This window comes from Alexandromys fortis, unplaced genomic scaffold, assembly GCF_014885135.2.
Source record: "Alexandromys fortis isolate MF-2015 unplaced genomic scaffold, M_Fortis_MF-2015_v1.1 scaffold_54, whole genome shotgun sequence".
Classification (NCBI taxonomy): Eukaryota; Metazoa; Chordata; class Mammalia; order Rodentia; family Cricetidae; genus Alexandromys; species Alexandromys fortis.
In genome coordinates, this window is record NW_026067958.1 from 6,808,682 (window position 1) to 6,830,094 (window position 21,413).

The window sequence follows — 21,413 nt, forward strand, 5'->3', positions numbered from 1 at the left end:
GGTGTGTGAGTGCAAGAGGCTGAGAGAGCAGAGCGGAGGGCGTGTGTCAGGCAAAGCCCAGAGCCCTGGAGGACGACTGGTTCCCCTAGCCCGCCACCTGCCCGTCCTCCTCCCCAGATCCCGTCCCTCCCCGCGGCAGCGGCCTCGTCGGTACGGCTCCCTCGGGAGCAGGTGAGTGGCGGCGCCTTGCTCCGGGCACCCCCGTGGCCCCCGGGCGGTGGCGGTGGCCGGCCGGGGAGGCGGCCTCGGCGCACAGTAATGGCAGCGCTGTGAGCCGGGGAACGCGAGCTGACAGCCGCCGCCGCCCACCCTCCGAGCCGGGGGCTTCGTCCTTCACGCCTGCAGGTTGCCTCCCTCCCCGGGCCCCTGCCCTCGCCCTGCTTCCGCAGAAGGTAACCCTGCTGAAAGCTGGGGAGCCGGGCTATGGGCGCAGGGAAACTTCCCTTCCCGGCGAATGGGTGGCGGGGATGGGGTGGAGGAACGGAGTTAGGGGCGACCTGGCGGAGGAGACCGGGCTGTAGGCCTGGCAAGATGGTGTCCTGTGAGTGACCTCGGCTCCCCAGACTGCTGACCCTTAAGCTCGGACCGGATCCCAGGCCTCCCCGATCCGCTACCGGCCGCCCCTCCCTCGGCCTCATTTTCTCCTAAGGAGGGAAGGTAGCGTGTGCTCTCCGGCTTATTTACGTGCGCACACGGAGACCAAAGTCTCTGTTGAAGGGGGTGGCATCAGCCTCATACATCCTAGCCCCGAGTATTTTCACTTTTGTTTCCGCAGACAGTGAAGATTGGTAGTTTTGGGGAGGAGTATTCTACGTGCATGCTGCACCTCCTGCCTCAACACTTCTGGGGTGGTGAAATAAGAGCCTCTGAGTCTCACCAGCACTTGTTTACACACTAGAGTCTAGAACCCTTTCCTACCATTACGTGTGTGCAAGTAGTACATCTTTGAATTTCTACTGTTATAAGTTACCCCTGTCGTCCTTGGTTACTGTTACTGGTTGGATGGCAGTACCTTATAAGTTTCAATTTGAAGATGTAAACTACCAAGTTGGAGCTGTAGCTCAGTGCTTCAACACTTGCCTACTGTGCAAGAAGCCTTAGGTTCAACTCCAGCACCGCCTTCTGCAAAGAAAAGGAAAAAGCGTGCGTGTGTTTCTTTATTGACTTCAATAGAAAAGTTCCCAAACCTAGAACTTACCTCAAACCCACCTTGATATACAATATGAAAGATTTTATTCTCTTCTTTCATATTATGTCATTCCATGACATAAAAGTGATCTAATGAGCTAAAATTTGGTTCTTTTTTTCCCCTATACAGTATTTGGAGTCCCTTGCCAAAAAGTCACAAATGAATGACCAGTAGTGGACATTTTTTTCTTTTTTAGTTGCTCTTCCCCGTTTATGAGTAGTGGGACTGTTTGGTGTGTGTGTGTGTTTATTTTTGCGGGGGTGGTTATTTTTTTGCTTGCTTGCTTGCTTTGCCCCCCCCCCCAGGGTTTCTCTGTAGCTTTGGAGCCTGTCCTGGAACTAGCTCTTGTAGATCAGGCTGGCCACGAACTCAAAGAGATCGGCCTGCCTCTGCCTCCCAAGTGCTGGGATTAAAGGCGTGCAACCACCACAGCCGGGCGATTGCTTTGTTTTTTGAGACAGCTCTATGGGGCTCACTGTGTAGACCAGAGGGGCCTCACCTGCCTCTTCCACCCCAACTGCCTTTACCAACTGAACCACTTTCATTGACCCACTGGAATCTTTTATGATTATGATGTTAGTCATTTGTTAAATAATGGTCCTTAGCCAGGCAGTGGTGGTGCACACCTTTAATCCCAGCACTTGGGAGGCAGAGGCAGGCTGATCTCTTTGAGTTTGAGGCCAGCCTGGTCTACAGAGTGAGTTCCAGGACAACCAAAGCTATACAGAAAAACCCCTTGGCAAACCAATAAATAAATAAATAAATAAATAAATAAATAAATAAATAAATAATAAATGTAGTTTTCCCTTAAGAGCTGGTTCCTGTTCTGAGCAGTATTGCAGGAGTTGGGGCTATGACTCTGAGCTCTGCTGAGAGGGAGACAGGGATGAACGAGCTGGAATAACAGTGCTCTGGAGGACAGGAGTGGAAGTGATTGGGAGAAGTCGTTTCAGATTCTGTGGTTGAGAAAGGCCTGTCTGAGGTGACCTTTGACATATTTTAAAAAGCCAGCAAGAACAGGTCTTTGAAAGAAATGCAAATGAAAAGCCCTGAGGTGGAGTAGAGTAGAGTCCAGCCTACTAGAAGCAGCTCCCTGAAATGAAAACCCAGTGGGAGTGCTTGAACCATAGGCAGGGGCCAGGGTTTTTTTTTCTTTTTCTTTTTTTTTTTTATTTATTAAAGATTTCTGTCTCTTTCCCGCCACCACCTCCCATTTTCCTCCTCCTCTCCCAATTTCCCTCCCCCTCCCCCACAGGGTTTGGTTTTGTTGTTGTTTTTTGGAACAGGGTTTCTCTGTAGCTTGGGGGCCTGTCCTGGAACTAGCTCTCTACCACCCAACTGCTGAGATTAAAGGCTTGCACCACCAAGGCCTTTAATCAGGGTTTGGTTTTTAAAACATTTTAGGTTTTGGAATTGATAGCTGGGCCAGCCTGGTCTACCAAATCCAGTTTCAGGACAGGCTCCAAAGCTCCAGAGAAACCCTGTCTCAAAAAAAAAAAAAAAAAAAAAAAAAAAGATTTTGGAATTTGAAAGTCAAGAGTAATATCTGATTTATAGTCTTTAGATTGGAGGGTAGATGTCAAAAGCCTCTCCCAGGGTCAGAGTTTGGCCTTGGACCATTAAAAGACAAGTAACAAGGTTTCCAGCTGTGTTGAAGATACTTGTTGAACTTGTTGTTATAGTTTGGATAAGAGTGAAGTTGATGGAGATAAGGTGTCTCTTGGGTTTTAGAGCTAAAACGGAGGATGATGGTACCATGTAAGGGATGGGGAAAAGGTGAGAGAACCATGAGTTTACATAGAACGGAGTTGGAGTGAATGTCTTTTAAGTGTGAAATTTAGTGCGGAAGTTAAGCAACGGGAATAGTGAAAAATAAGACAGATCTCTGCCCTCACGAGAAGTGGGAAAGATGGGTTTCATCAGTCTTTAACTGGTGGCCCATTGAATAAAATCAAACTTAGATTCACAGTTGGAAAGGTTCATAGGGCATAGAATTGAAACCCTTTTGTCTCCCTCTTAGTTTTCCCTGGAGCCAAATAATGTTAACTTTCTTACATGTTTCCAAACATATGTTTCTCTGCCTTTAAACAGGTGTGTATATATTCTTTACAAAAATGGTAGCACACCTTACTTTGATACTTTGTAATTTTAAGAGAATTAGATAGTCTTTTAAAACTTACCCAGGTTAAGGACACCTAAAGAAAGCCTGGGAGGAATGGAGAACGCTACAGGGACCTGCACCATTTTCTGGTCTGCTCTTAGCCGTGGTTGAGTATGTGACTTACAGATGGGATTTCTGGCAGGCTGAGTGTACTTAGCTAAGCCAGGCCTAGCACATGTGCTGTGTCTGAGGCTGGTCTTTATGTTTGGGTATTTCTTGCATACGCCCCTTTCTGAAAGTACAGGGATTCCAAGTGTGTTCACATTGCTTGCTCTGATGTATGTTCTTGGAAGAACATTGCTTTATTTACAAGAAACTTGTACTTTTCCACCTTGCCTGCCATTTCTTCAAATGCACCAGAAAATGTTAGGTATTTATTAAAGGAACATTTTCTTTATGTGTACTACCTGCTACAGTAAGTTCATCACAGGGTCAGCACCTGAGGCCTGAGGTGGGGAATAGATGGGTGGGCTCGGCCTCTGAGGAGCAAAGTAGGAGGACCTGCTGGGGTTCAGATTAGACTCAAGGTCAATTTGATTTTAGCAGACCCTGCTTTAAAATAAAAATTAGTCCAGGTGATGTTGGTACACTCCTTCAATCCCAGCACTTGGAAGGCAGAGGCAGGTGGATCTCTGAATTCAATGCCATCTTGGTCTACAGAGTGAGTTCCAGGAGAGCCAGGACTACACAGGAAAGCCCTGTATCAAAAATCCAAATAGATAGTAAATATGGGCCTGATATTGCTCATTGATATCAGGTGGTGTTTAGCGTGCTGGGGCCCTGGGTTCCATACCTACTACTGGGCAAAAGCAAGAAAAGATAAAAGCAGAAGTTTGGCGTGGTGGAAGTTGGGAACTGATTTCAGTGGTACATTTACTAGGTCTGTGGCAACAGCTCTGGAAAAGAAAGGGAATTGCCATGCTGGTGATCGCTGCTGTTGGAGGTGTGTGGCTGATCTGCTTTTTACGTTTTTTTTTTTTTTGGTTTTTCGAGACAGGGTTTCTCTGTGGTTTTGGAGCCTGTCCTGGAACTAGCTCTTGTAGACCAGGCTGGTCTCACTCACAGAGATCCGCCTGCCTCTGCCTCCCTGAGTGATGGGATTAAACGCGTGCGCCACCACCGCCCGGCCAGTTTTTTCTTCCTCCCTCCCTCGCTCCCTTCTCTCTCTCCTTCTCTTTCCTTTTTGTTTTAGGCAAGGGCTCACCATGTAACCCTGGGTAGCCTGGAACTCTTAAGTATCTACCTGTCTCACTGAGCTTGCCTGGTTCTGGGGTTAAAGGATGTGTGCCTCCATACCTAGGCCTGAATTCATTTGTGTTAGTCACATGACCTGGTCAGAGTGATCTGTTTAGATTTAAGTCTTAGTGATGTATCATGTTAAATTGCAGAAGTTAGCATAATTTTTTTTTTTTTTCGAGACAGGGTTTCTCTGTGGCTTTGGAGCCTGTCCTGGAACTAGCTCTGTAGACCAGGCTGGTCTTGAACTCACAGAGATCCGCCTGCCTCTGCCTCCAGAGTGCTGGGATTAAAGGCGTGTGCCACGATCGCCCGGCTGATCTTTCTTCTTTTGATACTATATATAAGTATCATGTTTTGACCGGTCTAGTTAGCATAATTCTTGTGTTGCTATATTTAAGAGCTATTGAAACATCTAGGCTGGAGAAGTGTTTGGTAGCCTTTTACCTAGCATATGTGAAGACCTGGGTTGGATCCCTAACACTGCTGGGCCAACCTGGCTGTAATCCCAGCACTGGGGAGATGGAGGCCAGAGCTACATAAGACCTTACCTCAGGAAAAAAAAAGCATTAGATAATCTGGTGTCATTACTTGATATTTAGCTTTTAATTGGGACAGACTTATTGAAATTTTAGATTATATTATGAGCCTTAAAGTTTTAGGACCTTTATCACTGCTGAGATTGTTGCTTGTTTTTTTGAGACAAGGTTTCTCTGATAGTCCTGGCTGTCCTAAAACTCACTATGCAGACTAGGCCGGCCTCAAACTCAGAGATCTTCTTGCCTCTTCCCACTGAGTCTTTGGATAAAAGAGATGTTTCACCATGACCACCTAAGAGTCTTAAAAAAATTTTTGTGTGTGTGTGTGTGTGTTTTGGGTTTCTTCTGGCGAGACCTGATTTGGGACTTAGTAACCTTGAGCTCCCCCCCCAATCTACCTCCCCTGCACTTCTGAAGTGGGAGTTGCAGGATTTTACCCTGCCTGTCTCTGCCTGTCTCCTGGATGTTGTTGACCATTTTGAATTCTGTTGACTAAATGTTTTAGAGGGGAGATAGTTGCTTTAAGATTTATTTATTTTACTTTGAGATCTGGTCTTGCTGAACAGCCTAGAAGTAGGGGTATTTTGTTTGTATTTTATTTATTTTTTTTCTTTTTGGTTTTTTGAGACAGGGTTTCTCTGTGGCTTTGGAGCCTGTCCTGGAACTAGCTCTGTAGACCAGGCTGGTCTTGAACTCACAGAGATCCGCCTGCTTCTGCCTCCCGAGTGCTGCGATTTAAGGCGTGCACCGCCGCCACCACCACCCCGCCACCACCACCCGGCCTTTGTTTGTATTTTAACACATAAAGCTTGCCTGAAAGCAAAGAGTGGTGGCACACACCTTTAACCCCTGAGCTCAGGAGAACTCTCTGTGAGTTCAAGGCCACCCTGGGCCACCGGAAATCAGTTTGGGATCACAGAACCCAGGCTCCACGCCTTTAATTTCAGCACTGGAGGGGTGGAGGCAGGGGTGACACGCCTGGGTGGAGAGAGGGATATAAGATGAGAGGAGACTGGAGCAGTGCAGTCTGAGGACAGATCTTCCCTTTGGCCTGAGCGTTGGTAGAGGTAAGAACTCTAGTGGCTGGCACTTTGCTTCTCTAAACCTTCTTAGAATTTGTGTTAAGCCCGGCAGTGGTGGCACATACCTTTAGTCCCAGCACTCGGGAGGCAGAGTCAGGCGGATGTCTGAGTTTGAGGCCAGCCTGGTCTACAAGAGCTAGTTCCAGGACAGGCTACAAATAAACCCCGTCTCTAAAAACCACAAAAAATTGTGTTATACCTAGGCTAGTCCAGATTCACACTTGCCTAACCTGACTCTCATCCTCCTGCCTCAGCCTCTATAGTGGCTAGATTTCAGGTGTGTGCAGCTAGATGCTTGCAAAGTTTTACAATTTTGAAGAATTAATCGAGACTCTTCTCTGTATTACTTTTGCTCTTTATTTTTTTTTTTCAGTTAGCTATCTTAGATATTTCTGTAAAGAATTGATCTAGTTTTTGAGACTGCTGGTTCTCCACTCTTTCCTCCCCAGGCGTGTAGCTTAAGCCGGCCTCAAGCTTAGCCTCCTGAGTGCTGCCACTCCAAATGAGAACAGCACTATTACCAACTAAGCGGCATCCCATCTCAAGGTAGTCCTTGACTAAAAACTCCTCAGTCCACACGGACTTTTTGTTGTTTCTGCTGTTATCTTTGCCTTTTTTTTTTGTTTTATGCAAGAGATTAAAGAGTCTCTAGGTCAGGGAACCCCACATTTGATAGATTTTAAAGCAGTAGACAGCAATGACTATAGAAGATAAGACAGATGTAGCCTGGTGGTGGCGCAGGCCTTTAATCCCAGCAAAAACCAGAAAGAAGAGAAAGTTACTAAATGTTGTGTTATGCTTAAAATGTTCAAGTGTTCAGGTGTTAATTTCCAATTTGAAGGTTTCAGTTAATTAAAGGTTTTTTTTTTTTTTTTGTTTTTTTTTTGTTTTTTCGAGACAGGGTTTCTCTGTGGTTTTGGTGCCTGTCCTGGAACTAGCTCTTGTAGACCAGGCTGGTCTCGAACTCACAGAGATCGGCCTGCCTCTGCCTCCTAAGTGCTGGGATTAAAGGTGTGCCCAGCACAGAGAACAGTAGAAAACACCACCTCATCTTTGAACAATACAATTGTATACTTGTAAATACTGCTTTTTTTCATTATTTTTATACTGTTAAATGAAGAAAATACAGGAGCAGCTAGGTGGAACCAGCAGTCTGTTGATAGTATTACTTATACAGCTACCACTTAGCTCATTTCTGAGTTTGAGCCCAGCCTGGTCTACAGAATGCACTGAAAATGGGTCCTACAAGCGCAGCAAGTGTTCTCAACCATTAACTACAACACTTGAGGACAAGGAGGACAAGGGAGAGTTTCAGAACTGTCTGCTATGTGATATGCTAATGGACTCTTTCCCACCTGACCCTAGTAGGTGCCTTAAACATGGTTGGTAAGAATTATATAGTCCATAATGAAAAGCTTTATTAAATTATATTTTCACTAAAACAGTGACTTAGCATTTTTGTTTGGTTTTGGTTTCTCAAGATAATGTTTCTCTGTGTAGCCCTGGCTATTCAGAAACTCACTCTGTAGACCAGGCTGGCCTTAACTCAGAGATCCTCCCCCTCTGCCTCCTGAGGGCTAGGATTAAAGGTGTGTGCCACTACCACTTGGCCGTGACCTACTTTGGTATATTAATTCATCCTGCATATTTAAATAGTGCTATAAATGGAAATTTAATATAGCAGTGTGATAAAATATAATATAAAATCTCATATTTATGTTAGGGTTGACTTTTAGAAATAATTAAAGATCTTTGTAGCTTTTTTTCTTTTCTATGTTTTTTCTTTTTGGGGGTCTTAGAAATCACTGCTCTTTCACCCTCCTCGGTGATGGGATTAGAGATGTGCCACAGGCATCCTATTACAGCTGACTTAACAATTTGGAAATATTTGTAGCCGGGACTTCTCACACTGTGACTGAGGATGGTCTGAAACTCATCATGTAGCCTAGACTATCTAGCCTCCCAAGTACTGGGATTACATACAGGCATGTGCCACCATTTCTGGATCTGGAGGGTGTTTAGGGCCCATGGTGTTCATGGGGCTTGGGTTATGGGTTAAAAGAAACAAAAATCCCACCTCACCAATTCAAGAATAAAATCAAAAGAAAGCTAAAAAATTGACACAATCTGGTTGAGAATGGGAAGTGTATTGGGTCCCATATTAGAACAAGAATGGAGAATTCACACAGATGTGTATTTAAACTGTTTCAGCCAGGGTGGTCTCTTGGAGAGTATATTGCCCTGTGACATCATAGCCTTCTTAGTTTGAGTGAGTATGCCTTATGAGGGTCACACCGTCGAACAGTATGTATTCTGGGGTGTATCTGGGGTGTATTTGGAGACTGAGCCCAGGGTCTTGTCACATGCTGAAGTACACAGCCCATGTTTAAATGAGCCTTTCAGTAGCTTGGAAGGCGGGAAATAGTATTGTGGTTGTGATTTTGATTTGTTTCTTTGCCCTGTGTTCCATCTTAGTGTAAATTTGAATTTGAATGTTATTTAAAGGATTTCGAGAAAAAGAAGCAACTTAAAAGGTGTTCTTTGAGGTTTTTAGAGGATAAACCATCTGACACTATTTTCATGTTCTGTGTTGGTTTAATGTTCGGTGTTTCACTTGGTTGGTGAAAATGCAGGTGGTTGTCTCACCTTAGCTAGAACGGTTTCTCTCCGAGCATGGCTTATCACTATATCACTACTCCCCATGTTCAGCGCTGGTCTCGGTTCTCCATTCTGTAAAGGTGAGTGCAGACTGCTGCCATTAAAACTGCACATTAAGAATAGTTTACATGCTTGGCTATATCGCCCTCACCAAGAAAGTTTTGTTGTTTTTATGAAGCAGAGTTGGAAATTTTTTTAAAAGCATTTTCATGTGGCTTAAACAGGCTAGAAGAAAGGTGGTGAAGGGAAAGTGGGACGCTCAAATGTGAGTCAAATGGGACTCAAGGTTTCTTAAAAGCAGTTGGACATGGATCCAGGTGGTATTTCATAGGAGTTTAGGGAATGTGTGTGGAGGGGAGTTATTTTAGGTAGAGAATCAGGAAGGATCAAGGCAGGATTTATAAGCCAGGTTAGTGAGTCAGTGACCTCTAAGCAGAGAAGTGACTGTCCAGAGGAAGCTGCCTTATCTGGAGCCTTTTCATGGAAGCTTGGAGTATCATGTTGTAAAGGAGTCTAAACTGCTTCCTGTAGTGGGCTATGTCAGGGCATGACTAGACATAGTCTAGTGAGTCCGTCAACTTTTTGCCTAGGTTATCTCTGATAAGAGCAAGATCTGAGGTTCTTAAAAACAAAACATGGCAACTATGTGTTTAGGAGTATGCACATCTGAGTGCTGCTACTCTCAGGGTCTAGATCTGAATTCTAATGATAAGAATTTTGGATTCCTAATTTTGTCATCATGTTGGTGCCTTAATCGTGGTAGCAAGCACACTACTAAGCCCACAGCTTAGATTTTTACAATGCATCCACAGAACCGAAAATGATGAATTGGGAAGGGTAGGTATTCCCTAAAAATGGGAGTGAAGCCATTTAAGAGCTGAAAGAAAGGACCTGACCCAGGCGCTGTCTCCTGATGCCACCTGGTGTTTCTCAGTGTTCCTATGACTCTCATCCAGAAAATGGCAAGCGCAATGGTTGGTTTATTGGTAGGACGAAAGAAATGTAGTTTATGTCTATAATCCCAGCAAATAGACTAAGGCAATGTGGGCTTGAGTCAAGCTTGTTTTCTCAAGTGTGTGTGTAGATGTAAGGAGATCAGAGATCAGCCTGTGAGCATTGATTTCTGTGTCCTAGGTATCAAACTCAGTTTGGAATTACTGGTGTGTTGCACACCATACTGGGCTTTTTTTTTTTTTTTTTTTTTTTTTTTTTTTTTTTTTTTTTTTTTTGCTTATGCCAGTTTTCTGTAACATTGCAAGCCACTCATAAGTGCTGTCTGCCAGGCGTAGAGCATCTTCTGGCCTCACTTGATCCCATATGCTGAAACCATACTTCTTCTAGTACTTTTGCTGTGCAACCTGAGAATCTATCTATTCAAGCTTTCTCTTGGGCAAACCTGGCATTTCTAAGTCATGTGAGCTTAGCGTGTTTCACTCTAAAACTCTTCCTTGCTTATGTATTGTCTTTACAGTCTTGATTTATGTGTTGCCTGTGTATATGTATGCATACCACATGCATGCGAGCTGCACATGGATATCAGAAGAGGGTCACATCCCTTTGAATCTGAGTTAGATATGGTTATGAACAGCCTTGTGAGTCCTGGCAAGAGGAGCCAGAACTCTTAACTGCTGAACTATCTCTTTAGCTCCTCCTGTTTATTTATATAAATGTAAATAATCTTTTTCTAAAATATATTTCTAGGAAGATAAACCCTTTCACTTCTTGATATTTTATATTCTCTTATATATAAATCATTCTCCAGATGAAGATTACAGGCAGCAGGATTTGCGGTCAAAGTCTTTATTCAGCGTCTTTGCATTTTTTTTAATACTTACTTATTTATGCAATATTCTGTCTGTGTGTATGTCTGCAGGCCAGAAGAGGGCACCAGACCTCATTACAGATGGTTGTGAGCCACCATGTGGTTGCTGGGAATTGAACTCAGGACCTTTGGAAGAGCAGGCAATGCTCTTGACCACTGAGCCATCTCTCCAGCCCTCTTTATATATTTTTTATGAGAGTCTTGTTTAACAAATTTCTTCAGCAGTATACTAATTCAATCTTTTTTCTTTTCTTTTCTTTTTTTTTTTTTTTTTTTTTTTTTTTTTTTTTCTGAGACAGGGTTTCTCTGTAGCTTTGGAGCCTGTCCTGGAACTAGCTCTTATAGACAGAGATCTGCCTGCCTCCGCCTCCCGAGTGCTGGGATTAAAGGCGTGTGCCACCACAGCCTGGCAAAGCTTATCAGTCTTTGAAAGCACATACTGTTCATAAACAATTTGATTATGAAATGGTGGTGGCTAGCGTTTATTGTGTTTCTGAGTTCATTTGTATTTCTACTCCTTTTACCTATCATGTGATTCAATTATGTGATACTTTAAATATTTTTTATTATTTTTAATTACGTGTATGTGTCTGAGTATGTGCACATATGCAGGTACCTGTGGGTGCCAGAGGCATGGGATCCTCCTGGAACTGGAGTTGCCTGTCATGGGTGCTGGAGACCCAGCTCTGGTCCTCCAGCTCTGGTCCTCCACGAGTACTTAGCCTCTGAAACAGATCCCCAGCCCAAATTAAGTGGCATTTTAAAAACATAACCATCTTGTGGGATTCCTGCTAACATGGTTGTTGTTTTTAATTAACAGGTTTCAACACTAAAGTTGCACAATGTCTTTAAAACCAAGAGTAGTGGATTTTGATGAGACATGGAACAAACTCCTAACTACAATCAAAGCTGTTGTTATGCTGGAATATGTTGAAAGAGCAACATGGAACGACCGCTTCTCGTATCCTTTAATAGAAGCCACAAGAAACACCAAATCAAAGCTTGTTAAATGAAAACAGGCTTAAAGTCTTAGGTATAACTGTTCTAGGGTATGTTTATATTAATTTCACAACCTTCTATCCAACACATTCCAAGCACAAATCCTGAGTGTGTGTTTCTGGCACTACTGTGGTCTTTGGGAGTATAGCAGACAAACCTAAAAGCATAAAGGGTCTCACTCCAGTCCACACTGTTTTCAGACTCACACGGGCCTTGCAAGTGCTGTTATCTTAGATGAGATGCCTGGATTTAACAACAGCAAAAATCTGGTGTCAGTGCTTCTAATAATAAGATTTAATAGCTATTTTCAAGGAACATAGAACAGCGTAAAAAGCTGAGCCATCGCTTCTGCCCCCTCCCATACTGTGTCTTTTTAATCAGGTAATTTAGTTTATAAGGTTTATTATATACTACAGATAATACAAGTGTATTGATGGTTTTACTTTGCCTGTGTGGTTGTGGCACATAGCATGCTTCATGTCCAAAAAAGGATGACTGCAGCTGAGTTAATAGACAGCTGTGAGCTGTCATTGGGTGTAGGAACATCTCTCCAGCCCTTTCTGTGTCGTCATAGTTCCTGTTCTTTGTATTTAGTACATATGCATGAATCTACCCTAATTGCCCTATGTTTTCAGTTTGTATCTGCATCTTTGGTCTTGGATGGTGTACACCTGTATTCCCAGCAATAGAGAGGTAGACGTAGCAGTTCAGGATTACAGGGTACCACAGCACCCAGGCTGATGTTTCTTTTCTTTTCTTTTCTTTTCTTTTCTTTTCTTTTCTTTTCTTTTTTCTTTTCTTTTCTTTTCGGTTTTTTGAGACAGGGTTTCTCTGTGGCTTTGGAGCCTGTCCTAGAACTAGCTCTTGTAGACCAGGCTGGTCTCGAACTCACAGAGATCCGCCTGCCTCTGCCTCCCGAGTGCTGGGATTAAAGGCTTGTGCCACGATTGACTGGCTGATCTTTCTTCTTTTGATACCATATATAAGTATCATGTTTTGACTATGAGAACCTTAATAATCAATCTAGAGATATTTATGCTTTATGCGTGGCCTATCCTGAACCACTTGGAGAAAGACTTTATGCAGAAACAAAGATTTTTTTGGAAAATCATGTTCGGCATTTGCACAAGGTAAGGGACGATACAGTTGTGATGTGCCTGTGCTTACAGTTGAGGTTCTTTGACTAGCTCACTGATTTCCAGAGGAAAACAGCCATCAAATTAGGGTGGTATTTTTTTATTTGTTTTTCGACAGGGTTTCTCTGTGTCCTGAACTAGAGCTCTGTAGAAGAGGTTATTCTCGAACTTGGAGAGATTTGTCTGTCTCTGCATCCCAGGTGCTGGGATTAAAGTGCGCCAACACTGCCCGGCTTGACCTAAATTTCTTAAACAGCAGTGTTATTTGGTTAACAGGGGAAATCAGTTTGGTATTTCAGGGGTTATTTATATCTGCTACCTAATCTCAAATCTCACCAATTTAAAACTTCTTTGACCCTGAATGGTCTCTGTAGACCATTGGAGCTGGAGATCAGCTGCAACCTAAACTGGAATTTGCCATCTGTCTTAATTAGAAGTTGGGCGATCATCAGGTCTTACTGCATGTCAAACAACACAGCCTCTCCCTTGATAATGGATACCCTGTTGATCCAGAGAGCTGAACAATTAATATGTCTCTTAAGACATGTGGAAGAAATATACTACTTTTAACACGTGTTTATTATCCATTGCATCATTGCATGTATTCTTTAGTGTGTGCATTTATCATGGCAGTTTTGATAGCAAGTTCTTTAAAATTGGTTCAATGTTTAATATGTTGCATTGGTTCAAAGTTTGACTATTATAAGCTAGTGAGCTTGGCTATAGATAATTCATAACCATGTAAGATATTTATTAATGTTGGAATTTATTAAGTTAGGCTGTGATTGGTTTTTTGTTTTTTGAGACAAGGTATCATGTTATCCAAGATGAAATAGAAGGGTTTCTGTGAGTACAAGGTGATCCTAGGCTACAAAGTGTTCTGGACCAGCCTAGCCTACAAAGCTACATTATCATAAAGAAGAGTTGAAGACTGACCTAGCTCTCAGTTAGTAGACTGCTTATCTAACAAGAAAACTAGGTTTGTTTCCCAGCAGTGCTCACACTGGTTGTACTATTGCACACCTGTAACCCCAGCTTAGGGGAGCATTGCAAGTTACAGGCCAGCTTAAGCTCTAAGTGGTCCTGTCTCAAACAATTTTAAAATAACTTTTATGCAGAAATACATGAATATAGTAGGATTGTTTTCTATTATTTTTATGGTGCTACAGATTGAACACAGAACTTTGCTCATGCTAGGTGAGCATGCTACTATTGATCTACAATCTTAGGTCATGTCATCTATCTCAAATAGAAGAATCTAAGCCAGGTGGTGGTGGCAGAGGCAGCAGCAGCAGCTGCACTTGTCTGTCTCTGAGTTCAAGACCAGCCTGATCTACAAGAGCTAGTTCCAGGACAGGCCTCAAAGCTACAGAGAAACCCTGTCTCAAAACAAAAACAAAAACAACCCCCCCCCCCCAAAAAAAAAAAACTTAGCTATGATCATTTTTCCTTTTATTTTGAAGAAATCTTTGATAGTCATTTTTTTCTTATTCTAAGGCTCACATTTTCCCCCCAGTTTCATTTGTAGTAAAGATAGTTAAAATGTAATTTATAATGTGGACGATAATGCTTGATTTATGCTATCTTTAGAAGTTTGATTCCATACCTTCTGTAATTTTATTGTGATGAAAATGATTAGTACTTTCAAAGCAAAAATGTTTTTTCTGTTTAGAGAGTTCTGGAGTCTGAAGAACAAGTGCTTGTTATGTATCATAGGTATTGGGAAGAGTACAGCAAGGGTGCCGACTATATGGACTGCTTATATAGGTGAGTGCTTTAGAATCTTGACCACTTACATTACTGCCTGCATCCATAACTCATTTTTAAGGTTATTTTTATGTATATGGGTGTTTTTCCTGTGTGTCTCTGAAGCATTTGCATGCCTGGTGTCCTGGGGCCAGAAGGGCATCAGATCCCTTTGGTTGTGGCTGTTAGGACTGGAAGAGCAACCAGTGCTCTTCACTGGGCTGTCTTTACCCCAATAATTTATTTTTAGTGTATATTATACTAATGGGTTTGGTTATTAAGGAGTAATTTCTATTATTTCTCAGTGGAATATGGATTAATAATAGGAACGTTGTTAGGTAGGTCTACAGTCAGAGAAAGGTGTATCGGAGACAGGTAGTTATGTAGACACTTAACCCCGTGGAAAAGACAAGTGTTTCAAGTCAGTTCCTTCAAATTGTGTGGACCACATGGTAAATTTCAGCAGGAATGGTGCAGGAGCTCTGATTGGATGAAGCTTAGGGTAAAATCTAAGCCATGTCCCCACGTACATTTGGAGAAGACTAATATGCATTTTTCAGGCTTTATTTGGCCACTGTTGAAACACTGGTTGTTTTCTTTAAGGTCCTCTGGGCAGGTTGATTCAGCCATAGCTGTGCTCCCTGCTCTCCTCTCCTCCTGTCTTCCCCCCACTGCTCCGTCTGGCTGTACTCTGGATGACTAATTCTGGCACGTTCTTCTTAGTCTGCTTTCCAATTTCCCTTTTCGGTATCATCTCCAGCTTAGGTCTTGTATTTCTATGGTTCTCTGTGCTGCTCCTATTTGATTCAGTCTCATAGGCCATAAAAATAGAACAGTTGTCTATTGCATAATGACAGATCTTAAATTCTAATAAATGTCATTGATTGTTTATATATAAGCTAACATGGCTGTGCCATAACTAAGCACTATAGTCTTAGGGATCCTCTGAAAGTAACTAGGACTCACTCAGTAAAGCAGACTTCTTTTTGTCTTAATTAGGGTTTTTATTGTGAAGAGACACTGTGACTATGGCAACTCTTTTTTTTTTTTTTTTGGTTTTTCGAGACAGGGTTTCTCTGTGGCTTTGGAGCCTGTCCTGGAACTAGCTCTGTAGACCATGCTGGTCTCGAACTCACAGAGATCCGCCTGCCTCTGCCTCCCGAGTGCTGGGATTAAAGGCGTGCGCCACCACCGCCCGGCGACTATGGCAACTCTTATAAAAGAAAACATTTAATTGACGTTTTGTTTTAGAGGTTTAGCCCATTATCGTGGCAGGGAGTATGGTAGAGTGCAGGCAGATATGGTGCTGGACAAGTAGCCAAGAATTCTACATCTTATAGGCAACAGGAAGTGCTCTGAGACATTAGGCAATGCCTTGAGCATATATGAGACCTCAAAACCTGTCTCCACAGTGACACACTTCTGCCAACAAGGACACACCTCCTGATAATGCCACGATGTCCTGAAATTATGGGGGCAATTACATTCAAATTACTATATTACACTTCCCAGCCCTCATAAGCTTATAATAATATCATAATGCAAAATGCATTTGGTCCAACTTCAAAAGTCCATATTGTCTATCACAGTCTCAACAATGTAAAAGTTCAAAGTTAAAAGTTTCTACTGAGATTCATGCAATCTCTTAACAATAATCCCCTATAAAATCAAAATAAACAAGCCGGGCGATGGTGGTGCACGCCTTTAATCCCAGGCAGAGGCAGGTGGATCTCTGTGAGTTCGAGGCTAGCCTGGTCTACAAGAGCTAGTTCCAGGACAGGCTCCAAAAGCTACAGAGAAACCCTGTCTAGAAAAAAAGATCAGTTTACTATAAAGTGCAGGTTTATTGTGGAGTTAAATTGTGTGAAACACTTTTTTATACATTAGATACTGATGTTTTATTAAGGTAATCCCTAGGTAAATTGTAGTGTTAGAATTTGAAGAGTGGGTGTGTGTGCATGCTTTTTCCTTTGCTTATACGCCTGGGCCTTTAGTGTAGAGTATACTGTGCCGTAGGGGGTCTCCTCAGCTGAGGGGGGTCTCCTCAGCTGAGGGGGGTCTCCTCAGCTGAGGGGGGTCTCCTCAGCTGAGGGGGGTCTCCTCAGCTGAGGGGGGGTCTCCTCAGCTGAGGGGGGGTCTCCTTGACTTGGGAAAGAGCTCTTCATGTTGTTACTTTCCTGGGCTGTAATTGCTGTGGTCCTAGTCATCAGGATGGATTGACAATTGACTATTTAATGCTGTTATGCCAGTACGAGGTTGGGTTGTTTTTTTTTTTTTTTTTTTTTTTTTTTGCCTGTTTGTTGGTTTGTTTTGTTTTTTGAGACAGGGTTTCTCTGCATATCCCTGGCTTTCCTGTAACTAGCCCAGGCTGACCTCGAACTCAGACATCCCCACTTGCCTCTGCCTCCCAAATACTAGGATTAAAGGCTGTGCCACTGCCTGGCTGTGTTAGTACTAGTTATAAGCACCATGTGAGGTCGGTAGTGATTCTGAAGTCAGCCAGTTGGTAATTGAGGCAGGATGGGAACCCCATCAGTCAGACTACAGGGCTTGTTGATTTTATTATACTATACTGTTTCTACATGCTTTTAAAAATGTTTGATTTTTTTTTTTTAATTTAACAGAGTCTTGTCAGCTCCAAGCGCTAGGATTATAGGTGTATGCCACCCTATCTGGTTTATGTTATCTTACTAACAGTGCTCTTGATTGCAGTCTAAAATCACTAACTTCCCACTGTAGCACAATCAGAGCTGATGACTATGGGAGTCAATTAATTGTCCTTTGTAGTATTGGTATTTTATCGGTAAGGTTAGTAATGAGATCTTTTCACAGATGCCATTATTTAATTAGATAGTGTTTTTCTTGGGTGTTGAACTGGGCATTTCGTCTAGGCCATTCCTTGTTTACTGACTAGTCATAGTCTGTAAGAATGTATAATGAAATCAATGTAAAGAAATGCTAGTTTCACCAAGTAGTTTTGTTTTAAGAAGGGAATGCGCCTCACTGTTGACCAACTAGAAGGGCTGGGTGCTGGTGGAAGGGGAGAAGGGAGGAAGGAAGGGGTGTGCAAAATATATAGTAAAATTAAAACAATTAAAAACAAGAGAACCGGGGTGAGAGCATACTTTCTTCTTCTGTACTGAGGCTTAAACCCAGGGTTAGTAGCATACAGGGGAAATTCCTGCTGCTGGAAAATGCTAAGTGGACTCTATGGTGTAGTAACCCTTGCAGAAAGTTCAGGGCTGGTAATTTAGTGTTTTCACTTCTTTCTAACTTGTATATAATAGTTTCTTATGGGGTTATCACTGAATTAGTCTGTAAACTTATGATCCTAAGATTGCTATTCTAGGTTCACAAATTATTTATTTTCCTAACTAAGTTTGAGTTTACATCCTGTGTATTTGTTTGATTTTTCAGGTATCTCAATACCCAATATATTAAAAAAAATAAATTGACGGAAGCCGATTTACAATACGGCTATGGTGGAGTAGATATGAATGAACCACTTATGGAAATAGGAGAGGTAAGAAATTCTCTAAGTGGCTGCAAACATAAATTTGTTTTTAAATTTAAATTTGTTATGTGTATAAAAGAATGATGTACATCTGCCCATTGCATGATAGAGGCCAGAGGATAATTTTGGTATCATTTCTCCCTTTCTACCTGTATGAGTTGCAGGGTTAGCTCATCTGTACCTAGTATATAAATACTTCCTAATCAATAAGGATTTTATAAAGCAGCTGCTTTAGGAAGATTTTCCATGGCTGTTAAAGCCATAGAGGAGGTGGAGCAGCTATGGGACAAGTGCTTGCCTCCCGACATGCTAAGACTGATCCCTGGAGCCCACCGAGTACTCCAGAAATTTGTGCTGACTCCCATGTGTGCACCGTGGTACACAGGCCCACACACGTGTTACAAACATACACATGTTTTTAGTTTTATAATTCTGATGTGATGACTGCTCCTTTAAATGAGATGTTATTTTTCCTTTTGCTTTTACTTGTATTTTAAAATATCAATATTTCTTTTTTATTTCTATTCTATTTTAAAAATTTGCTAGAATGAATGGGAAAACTACCTAATTCAGCCTTTGATTTCTGTTGTTCCTGGCAGCTAGCATTGGATATGTGGAGGAAGTTAATGGTTGAACCCCTTCAGAACATCCTCATCCGAATGCTGCTCAGAGAAATCAAAAAGTGAGTATGGGTTTTCTGTCTGAGTTAGTGCTTAGTTATCGACTATTATGTTCTTAGCATGTAGTGGTTGTTTCTGTCAATTCTGACTAATTTTGAGTTCACTTTAATTTCATCACTTTTTCATTAAGGTTTTTCTGGTTATTTCTCATAGCAAATACAAAATTGGATTGCCTTCTTCTGATTTAAGTAGTTTGATATTGGCCAATAGGAACACTACTAATTTCTGTATGCTTATTCTGTATTCTGTAAATGAATTCAGTTACTTTAATAATTTTTGTATAAAATTTGTGGTATATGTCCCCAAGGCCACATGTAAACCAATACTTTTACCTTTTTTTCTTCCCAGTTCGAATGATGTTTAGTTCTTGTCTAAAAGCTGCAGTTTAGAGAGGCTTTCTGTCCTCCCCATTCAGTCCGGTGTCTGGATACAGCTGAAGAGCTGTCTCAGCAACAGTCACGCCGCACCGCTTCCATCACTGTGTTAGCTATAATAATAACAAAAAGCTGTTTCACAGTTGATATGTGCGTTTTGACCTAGTTTTATTAGGCACTAAGTTAGCAGCTGTGTATTGGCATGTACGTGTGCAGATGTTGTGTTCTCAAGCATATGTGTTATACTTCGTTTCAGTGATCGTGGTGGAGAAGACCCAAACCAGAAAGTAATCCATGGGGTTATTAACTCCTTTGTTCATGTTGAACAGTATAAGAAAAAATTTCCCTTAAAGGTAAAAAAAGTCTACTTCAAAACATGATGAGACCTTTAGTTTCTGAAATTATTTCAGTTTTTACTAATAAAATTTTAATTGATTTTTCAGTTTTATCAGGGAATCTTTGTGTCTCCATTTTTGACTGAAACAGGAGAATATTACAAGCAAGAAGCTTCAAATCTATTACAAGAATCAAATTGCTCACAGTATATGGAAAAGGTAAAGAAACACTTCATGTTATACACCTGGCAGGATTTTATTAACAGCATACGTATTTAATATTGCCTTAGTGGAAAAGGTTCCATTGTAACATTTCTCCTAAGGGGAAAAATGCTATTTTATTTACATTATTAAAATTAATATAATACGGGCTGATAGATTGCTCAGTGATTGAGAGCATATACAGCTTTTGTAGAGGACCTGCGGTGAGTTCCTAGAGCAACCATTGTAACACCAGTTCCAGAGGCTTTGGTGATGCTCTTTCTGGACTCCATGGGTACCTACTTGTGTACCCTGGTGCACATACCTACACACAGGTACATACATACACATGCTAAAAAGTTAATATAAAATGGCTATTGTTCCACTGTTCAGGTGTGGTGATCAGAGAACAATTGGGGGTGGATTCAATCCTTCCATCATGTGGGTTCTGACAATACATCTTAGAGACTTAGGCTTTTATTGGTTTCTTGCTGTTTTGACACCGAGTCTTATAGCCTAGGCGGACCTCCTGTCTTCATCTCCTGAGTTCTGGGATCACAGGTGTGCATTGTTGTCTGGTTTAACCAGCTTTTGGTTCACAGTGTTAAGGGTCAAGCCTCTTGTTATTGAATAATTTTTGTTAGTTTAACCAGGAAGATAAAATATTGTAAGAGCTAGCATAACAAGCACCTTTTAAAATCTAGAGACCTTCATTTTCTCTACCCAGAAACTCTTGTCATTACTAGTAGGTATCCAATAGAATAGAGCCTCATTGAGTGTTCTAATGAGATGGTTATATTTCCAATAGAATAGAGCCTCATTGAGTGTTCTAATGAGATGGTTATATTTCCAATGATTTCCCTTACATATTTCCAGACAGACAACCACCAATCTTTAAAAGGTCACACTTATGTAATTCCTTGGGGTCAAAGTCCAGAAACTATTTCCTTGGCTTCATATCAGAGTGGTTTCCTAGTCTACACAATTGTATGTAAATGTGCCCGCTAGCATAGTCTTTATGGCTACAATATTGTAGTTTTGTTTTGTTGAAGAATTAGATTATTTACCTTCCGCCTTTATTAGTTTTTTATTGAACTGCATTTTATTTGGATTTGATTACTTTCCATACATGATAATCATTAATAAAAAGGTCTTGGTTGCCACATTTGACTCACTATAAAAGCCTGTCCTTAAGCCAGGCAGTGGTGGTGCGCACCTCAATCCCAGCTCTCAGGGGAAAGAAGCAGGCAGACCTCTGTCAGTTGGAGATCTACAGATTGAGTTTCAGGACAGCCAAGGCTGTTATATAGATAGAGAAACCTTGTCTTGGGGGGCAGGCAGGTGAAGAGGGAATCTTTAATGTGACAGTTAAGGATGGTTTATATAGTTCCCATTTTATAAAATGGAAAGGAGAAAGAATTTACTTCACATTGATCTTTACACTTACTCCTGTTTAGTGTTGGCTTCCCTATACAGCGGATGATTTGGGCTGGTGAGTAGAGGTAGTTCTTGTTCAGAGTGCAGTGGGGAGGGAGTGTAGGTAAGAGTCGGTAACCTAAGTAGACTGAAGTGACTTATAAATTTTTGAGTTGAGCTGGGCGATGGTGGAGGGAGGCAGAGGCAGGCGGATCTCTGTGAGTTCGAGACCAGCCTGGTCTACAGAGCTAGTTCCAGGACAGGCTCCAAAGCCACAAAGAAACCCTGTCTCGAAAAACCAAAAAAAAAAAAAAAACCAAAAAAA

The 21,413-nt window shown here is 41.9% G+C and overlaps 1 protein-coding gene across 1 annotated transcript in view; it reads left to right on the forward strand.

Moving 5' to 3' along the window:
- The first annotated feature begins 217 nt into the window (after positions 1–217).
- Positions 218–21,413, forward strand: part of Cul2 (cullin 2) — a 36,245-nt gene continuing 15,049 nt past the window's right edge. Inside the window, exons 1-9 of the mRNA XM_050152701.1 lie at positions 218–392; positions 11,508–11,648; positions 12,714–12,816; positions 14,495–14,589; positions 17,986–18,091; positions 18,682–18,764; positions 19,393–19,489; positions 19,580–19,742; positions 20,066–20,070. Coding sequence (XP_050008658.1) covers positions 11,530–11,648; positions 12,714–12,816; positions 14,495–14,589; positions 17,986–18,091; positions 18,682–18,764; positions 19,393–19,489; positions 19,580–19,742; positions 20,066–20,070 — 771 coding nt within the window. The 5' untranslated portion in view covers positions 218–392; positions 11,508–11,529. The remainder of the gene's footprint in view (positions 393–11,507; positions 11,649–12,713; positions 12,817–14,494; positions 14,590–17,985; positions 18,092–18,681; positions 18,765–19,392; positions 19,490–19,579; positions 19,743–20,065; positions 20,071–21,413) is intronic.